Raw genomic sequence first — 7,953 nt, forward strand, 5'->3', positions numbered from 1 at the left:
AAATCACTTGAACCTGGGAGGGAGGCGGAGGTTGCAGTGAGCCAAGATTGCACCACTGCACTCCAGCCTGGGCGGCAGAGCAAGACTCTGTCTCCAAAAAGAAAAATTAAAAAATCTATACTGTTGAAAGTAAAATTGCCCCATTACCTGGTAAGATTTTCAGTGGATGTAGATGTGACAACATGACAGAGATAGAATGGGGGAGGAAATGGAGAAAGAGACCACACCTCCGTGAAGTGGCAGAGCAGAGATGCGAAGAAGAGTGTCAAAACTCATAAGTATACTGTAATCTCCAGGGTGACCAACAAAAAATTAGAAAAGAATAGCCCAAAGCCAATAAATTTAAATGGAATACTAAAAAGTATTCCAATATCCAAAAGAAGGCAGCTAAGGGAGGGGAAATGAACAAAAAACAGAGGAGGGAAAGAAAACAAAGAATGAATCCAAACACATAATTACATAAAATGTAATGGTGTAAATATGCCAATTTAAACATAGAGATTGTGAAATTGGATAAAGATAACCTCACCCATTAATATGCTGCCTAAAGGGGCTCACTTCAAATATAATGACAGAGAAGGTGAAGGTAAAAGGATAGAAAAACGTGGGTCCCATCACCACTAATCAGGCATGCTAATTCCTGCTTCAGCATTGCTGTAAAGTTCACAGTGAGAACTTCTGCAACACAGGCATCGGGCACACACACAGGACTTGCTCAAGAACAATAGAAAGAATGTGGTTGAAAGCACCCTGCTGATGCCTTGTTTTTCAAGGTTCTCCCTGTCCCCCTTTTCAAGGCTAGTGCCCTGACTGCATCGCCCATCCTAGCCTGCATCGTCGGTTGTACACGGTCTTACTCAGACAGCTGTAAAACCTGGATGAGAGCGATTAAGTGGATCATGCAGAGTGACTCCTTTGCCATCTGTGAATGTTAGCACATGTGAACCTCACTATCGTTTCTGTCTTTTTTTTTTTTTTTTTTTGTGGAAAACGGAGTCTCGCTATATTACCCAGGCAGGTCTCGAACTCCTGGGCTCAAGCTATCCTCCTGCCTCTGCCTCCCTGAGAGCTGGGATTACAGGCGTGAGCCACCGCGCCTGGCTACCGTTTCTATTTCCTTGTGGCCGCCTGTCCCCTCAAGCCCACCTCCAGATGGGCCAGATGCTCCTGCAAAGGCCACACAGACCCTGGCAGGGATTTTCTCTAGAGCTTGGGAGGCACATTTTGATGAGTTACCCACGTGTCATTTCTACCCTGAGGCCACTGGCTCTTCATCCCGAATGTCCAAGCCCTGTCTGCTCTATCTGCCCTCGCCCCAGCCAGTCCAGCACAGGGAGTGTCCTCCACGGCATCCACGCCCAGCCTGCAGGCCCCCAGGAGGCCAGCCACACACAGCCACCAGGCGGAACCCAGGGATTCTTGCTGTGTTTTGCTACCATTGGAGAGCAAGCGGCCCAGACGCCACAGGCAACCCATGTGTGGAGTGAATGAGGGGGGACTAGCAAGCGCTTGTTCTTGGTCACCTGCTAGAACGGCCACACTTCTATGAACAACGAAACTTCTTGGTTCTCCCAGGAATCTTTGAGCTTCACTGCAACCTATGGGCATATGATTCTGAGATATGGCTCCAGGAACCCTGGATTTTGGACGGCTTACTTTCCTTGTTTAATCTACTGTCTCTATATTAAGGGTACGAAAATTGGTGATTGAACCTTCAAAAACCTGAAATCAAACACGAGTTTCATTCGTGTCTTATGTGTTCAGAATTTTTCCTAATAAATTACTACCAAAGGTCCTTCTCCACAACAGACGCGTACAGTCAGTGCTGGTGAGGTCAGACCTCTAAGGTGGAACAGCCAGCAGAATAACGCCCATGCTTTGGGCCGGCACAGCAGCAGGTGGATAGGCCGGGGAGGAGGACCGAAATTGAGCCAGAGCACTAAATAGTAGACATCGTCGGATGGAAAATGAGTTTGACAATGAACATGAAGAGCACATCATAAAGGAAATATCAGCATGTAATAAGAATTACATTGCAACAAGAGAGCACCCGATGGCATGATGGAATGAGTCTAAAGAGTGACCTTCTGTAAAATGCCGGCAGGGAATCCAAAATGGACAGGAAAATGTTCTGAAAATCAAAAAGGAGTGAAAAGGAAAACCATATGACACTTAGAGGACTCAGAAAACACACCAAAAAAATTATGATGTCCAGAAACACCTTGATGGACAAAGAAAAAGTTACTGTCACATGATAACTTAAAACATTTTCCACAGATAACGAATGGGTAAAACAACAAAATCAAAGAATGAGAAAAAAAAAACAGACATAAAATTACGCCACAGTTTCTCCAGAGTTGCAGAAAATTGCAAAGGAAGCCGAGTCACTGCAGAGAGAGAGAAAGAAACAGGAGCCCCGTCTCAGGGTCCGGAGTGGCCCTCTGCAGCAGCTGCATGTACGTGAGGTTCTCGTGTGTGTTGGGGTCGAAGAAGCCCTTGGTGTCGTCGCTGGGGTCCGCCAGGACGCGGTTCATCTCCTCGTCGAAGTAGCCGCGCCGGTAGGCCACGTCCACGGGCACGCGGTGGCTGTGCACGGGGTCGATGACGCCGCCCGTGGCGATCTGGGCCTCCAGCAGGCGGATGCCGTGCTCCCGGACGATGAGGTCCTTCTGCATGGCTTGGAAGAGGGAGATCTGCTGCGCCGCTGTAGCCTGTCTCTTATACACATCTAGATGTGTATAAGAGACAGCACCAGGGCCGTGCCGGGCCGCAGCACGCCCTTCCACATGGCCTGGTAGATGCTCATCTTCTCCTGGCGGCCGGGCTTGTCCTTGGCGGGCACCAGGACGCCCGCGATGCAGCTGGTGCCCTCCAGGTAGCGCTTGATGCGGTCATCCTCCCGGAGCTGTTGTGTCGTGCTCCGCCCTGTTTCCAGATCCCGGAGCATTTCCTCCGTGATTATGGCTGAGCTGAGAAGTTCAGAGGCTGTGATCTGTCTTCTAATTCCTTGGAACCACAGTTGTTTGTTGCTGTTTTCCTGCTTCTCAATCATGTCTGAGATCTGCTGTGCTACCTTCTGCAGTGCCCGGCTCGTGTCCATTCTGTACATCCTCACCAGCTGGAGCTTCTTCTCCTCCGTCACGTATTCTGAATTCAGCAGTGCCCACAGTGTTGGCTTCTTACCTCTGAACCTTCCCACTGTTATTTCCACTTGCTCTGCCTCCAGGGCCCTTCTCGTCTTGTCGTCTATGTATTCGGAGTCCCGTGCATCCTTGTTCACTGGGAAGAGCACCCAGCCAGTGTCCTCTTGCGGGTGGCACCTCTCCTGCAGCTCTCGGTAGGAGACCTTCTCCTGCGTGTTCGGGTCCACAAACCGTTTCCTCATGTGCTTCTGGTTAGAAATGAGCGCATAGATGTCCTCTTTCAGACAGCCACGTCTGTAGGCGGTTTCCAGTGGGAGCCGGTGGTGGTGCAGTGGGTCGATGACACCCCCCGTGGCCACCTGCACCTCCAGCAACCTCAGTGCCTCTGCGTTCTCAATGAGCTGCTTCTGCATGGCCTGGAACAGTGGGATTGTGTCTCCCGTGGCTGGATCCCTGTAGCCCGTGGCAGCCCTTTCGGCCTTCAGGAGCCTCTCCCGTAGCTCCTCGCTCACCAGGCCCACATCCACAGCCTCGTCCACGGAGAGCCTCTGGTGGGTGCAGGGGTCCAGGAGGAACCCAGTCGCGGCCTGTGCCTCCAGCAGCCAAGTCGCAAATCCTACAGGGATGAGCTCCTTCCTGCTGGCCTCATGAAGGCTCATGACCTCCCTGGTGGAGGGCACCATCACCCCTGCAATGTAGCCGCTGCCTTCCAGGTAAGGCTTTACACACTCCAGTGTGCTGAGTGCTTGTCCCCCAGTCCTCCCCGCACGAAGGGTATGCAGGGTCTTCTGATCGATGACCCCGGAGTTGAACAGCTCTGCAGCTGTCACCTCCCCTCTGATGGCCGCCACCTTGATGCCTTGGTTTTGCGTCTCTGTTTCTTCAATTGTCTTGGTAATGATTTCCAGCAATTTCTCCAGGCCCCCACTCTGGGTTCCATACTCCTGGATGAGCTCCCGCTTCCTGTCCTCTGTGAAGTATGGAGAGGACAGCAGGTCCCAGAAAGAGACCACCTGGTCAGCAAACCTCCCCACGCGCATTTTTGCAGTTCTAGATTGCAACTCATGTCTCATGGCCTCACTGATATGCACGTAGGTTTCTCCTTTCTTTATGATTTGTAGCAGGTACAGGCCCGTCTCGGGGTCCTCAACGCAGCGCTCCAGAAGCTGTAGGTACGTGAGGTTCTCGTGTGTGTTGGGGTCAAAGAAGCCCTTGGTGTCGTCGCTGGGGTCCGCCAGGACGCGGTTCAGCTCCTCATCAAAGTAGCCACACCGGTAGGCCACGTCCACGGGCACGCGGTGGCTGTGCACGGGGTCGATGACGCCGCCCGTGGCGATCTGGGCCTCCAGCAGGCGGATGCCGTGCTCCCGGACGATGAGGCCTTTCTGCATGGCCTGGAAGAGGGAGATCTGCTGCCCGGTGTAGGGGTCGGTGTAGCCGGTGACGGCGCGCTCGGCCGACAGCAGCTTCACGTAGGTTTCTTTGCCAAACATCCCTGCTTTGAACGCCTCCTCCACGGTCAGCTTCCGGTTCTCCACGGGGTCGATGATGAAGCCAGTAGCTGCCTGTGCCTCCAGCAGTACCAGAGCTGTGCCAGGCCGCAGGATGTGCCTCCTCAGGGCTTCTGGGATGCTCATCCTCTCCTGGGTGCCCTGGACAAGGACCCCGGCAATGAAATTGCCTCCCTCCAGGAACTGCCTCACGCTGTCCGTCTCCGCCACCTCCTTCACCGTCATCGTCCCCTGGCTCAGCTCGTCCAGCGTCTTCCTGCTGATGAGCTGTGCCCTGAACAGGTCCCTGGCTGACACCTGCTTCCGGAGCCCTCTGAAGGTGGCCTGCAGGGGCTGCCTCTCTGCATCCTCGACCAGGGCAGTGACCACGCTGACCACCTGCCGCAGGGCTGCAGCCCTCCCAGACCGACAGAGTGCCACCAGCTCCCGCCGCTTGTCAGCACAGACGTACTCGGAGAGCAGCAGGTCCCAGAGCGACACACTACACCCCTTAAACCTCCCTGTGCTGACGGGCACCTTCATGGCCCTAAGAGCCACCGCAGTGTGGTCGTCCACCTCAAGTGCTGTGTCTGAGGGCAGTGGCAGCAGCAACAAGCCAGTCTCGGAGTCGCACACGCAGCGCTCCCTGAGCTGCTGGTAGGTCACCTGGTCCCGCGCACTGGGGTCAAAGAAGAACTTGTTGTCCTTGTCAACTGCTGTTAGCACCTGGCTCATCTGTGTGTCCAGAAGGCCGAGTCTGCAGGCTGCTGCCTGGGGCAGGTGCACCCCGTGGACAGGGTCCACCACACCCCCTGTGGCCAGCTGCACCTGCAGGAGGGGCAAGCCCTCGTTCTGTGGCACGAGTCCCTTCTCCATGGCCTGCCACAGAGAGAGGGAGCCCCCAGAGTAGGGATCTGGGTACCCGGCCACTGCCCTCTCGGCCTGCCCAAGCTGCTCACTCAGCTCCCTGCCCACCAGGCCGACCTTAACCGCGTCCTCCACCGACAGTCTCTGGTTGTTCAGGGGATCAACAAGGAAGCCAGATGCCACCTGGGCTTCCAGCAGCCTCTGGCCCAGGCCTGTGGGCAGGAGGCCGTCCCTCATGGCCTGGGCGATACTGACCTTGGCTCCAGAGGGCTGCAGCAGCACACCAGCCACGCAGCCTGTGCCCCACAGGTAGGCCTTCACCGCCGGCTGCTCAGCGACCTGGGCAGGCGACTGTGTGCCCTGAGCCAGGGCCTCAAGGGTCTCCTGGGTGATGATGCCAGCATCCAGCAGCCAGACGGCGGGGATCTCACCCCGTGGGCCGGGCACCATGACATGAGCTTGGGCCAGGAGCTTAGTCTCCTGTAGCCACCTCTGCACAGAGGCTAGCAGCTGTGGCACAGTGGTCCTCCCCTCCTGCACGTCCTCCAGCAGGCCCCTCCGTTGCTCCTCAGTGAAGTGGCAGGAGCTGAGCAGGTCCCAGAGGGATGTGCCGTCCTCAGCCCCCGGCATGGCCTGCAGGCTCTTCTGGACTTGCTCCTCGGTGGAGAGGACAGGAGCACTTTCTGGCAGGGGCAGGAGGTGAAGGCCAGAAGCCTCATCCCTGGGGCACTGCTCCAGGAGCCGGGCATAGCTGGTGCGTCCCTGGCCGTCGGGTGTGGGGAAGGTCTCGGAGGAGCTGGACAAGGCTGTCTCCATCTCCTGGTCAACACAGCCATGCTGAATGGCCACTGGCATGGGGAGGTGGTGGTGGCCAGTGGGGTCAATGACCCCTCCCGTGGCCACCTGAGCCTCCAGGAGGCGGACAGCTTGCTCCCAAGAGAGGAGACCTTTCTTCATGGCCTGGAACAGAGACACCTGCTTCCCAGAGAAGGGGTCTCTGAAGCCAGTGATGGCACCCTCAGCCCGCTTCAGCCTGCCATACAGCTCCGGCCCCACCACACCCCTGCGCACGGCCTCGTCCACCGAGAGGCTCTCCAGGCTGTGAGGGTCCACGATGGCTCCGGTGGCTGCCTGAGCCTCCAGCAGGGCCAGGGCCACACTGGGCCCCAGCAGCTTCCGCCTCATGGCCTGATAGAGGCTAAGCCGCTGGCCGGAGGGCAGCAGCCGCACGCCGCCCACAGCTCCCAGGCCGCACAGGTACCTGCGGACGCCATCCATGAGTAGGAGTGCCTCGGGGCTGACTGTCCTGGCCAGCACTTGGTCCAACAGGTGCTGGTCAATGATACGGGCCTCCAGGAGCTGGTGGATGGTGACCTGGCCCCGCAGTGCGGGCAGCATGACGTCCGCCTGTCTCTGCGTCTCTGCCTCCAGCAGCTGTGCCACCTGCCCCAGTGTGACCTCACGCCGCCGGTAGCCACGCAGCAGCTGCCTCCTGCGGCCCTCGCTGAAGTACTCAGAGTTGACTAGCTCCCACGCAGAGACCCTCTGCCCCCGAAACCGCCCGTACTTCACGGAGAGCAGCAGGTTCTGGAAGGCCTGCCGGGTGGCACCATCCACCAGCGGAGACTGCATGCCGCTGAGTGGCAGGAGGTACAGGCCCGTCTCGGGGTCACGCACGCAGCGCTCCAGAAGCTGCAGGTACGTGAGGTTCTCGTGTGTGTTGGGGTCGAAGAAGCCCTTGGTGTCATCAGAAGGGTCCAATAGGATCAAGTTCAGCATCTGATCGAAGTAGCCGCGCCGGTAGGCCACGTCCACGGGCACGCGGTGGCTGTGCACGGGGTCGATGACGCCGCCCGTGGCGATCTGGGCCTCCAGCAGGCGGATGCCGTGCTCCCGGACGATGAGGTCCTTCTGCATGGCCTGGAAGAGGGAGATCTGCTGCCCGCTGTAGGGGTCGGTGTAGCCGGTGACGGCGCGCTCGGCCGACAGCAGCTTCTCCTGGATCTCGCCGCCCACCACGCCCGCGGCCACGGCCTCCTCCACCGACAGCCTCAGGTTGCGCACGGGGTCGATGACGAAGCCGGTGGCCGCCTGCGCCTCCAGCAGCACCAGGGCCGTGCCGGGCCGCAGCACGCCCTTCCACATGGCCTGGTAGATGCTCATCTTCTCCTGGCGGCCGGGCTCGTCCTTGGCGGGCACCAGGACGCCCGCGATGCAGCTGGTGCCCTCCAGGTAGCGCTTGACCGAGTCCATCTCCGTCACCTCCTGCAGCGTCTTAGTGCCCTGGGCCAGGTCCCGCAGGGTCTCGGGGCCCAGGATCCCAGACGTGTGCAGCTCGGAGGCGGACACCTGGCGCCTCAGGCCTCGGAAGGACACCTTGCTGAGCCGCTCCTCGGTCTCCTCGATGACCCGGGTGAGGACGGCGACGAGGTCGGGCAGGCCCAGGACGCCGG

General features: G+C 57.9%; 1 protein-coding gene across 1 annotated transcript in view; it reads right to left on the reverse strand.

The window, feature by feature from the left end:
* Positions 1-2,331: 2,331 nt before the first annotated feature.
* EPPK1 (epiplakin 1) overlaps positions 2,332-7,953 on the reverse strand; it is a 7,889-nt gene continuing 2,267 nt past the window's right edge. Inside the window, exons 2-3 of the mRNA XM_011975739.1 lie at positions 2,753-7,369; positions 2,332-2,717 (exon numbers count right to left, since the gene is read on the reverse strand). Of these exons, the coding sequence (XP_011831129.1) occupies positions 2,385-2,717; positions 2,753-7,369 (4,950 nt within the window). The 3' untranslated portion in view covers positions 2,332-2,384. The remainder of the gene's footprint in view (positions 2,718-2,752; positions 7,370-7,953) is intronic.

This window comes from Mandrillus leucophaeus, unplaced genomic scaffold, assembly GCF_000951045.1.
Source record: "Mandrillus leucophaeus isolate KB7577 unplaced genomic scaffold, Mleu.le_1.0 Scaffold158, whole genome shotgun sequence".
In the NCBI taxonomy this organism is placed as follows: Eukaryota; Metazoa; Chordata; class Mammalia; order Primates; family Cercopithecidae; genus Mandrillus; species Mandrillus leucophaeus.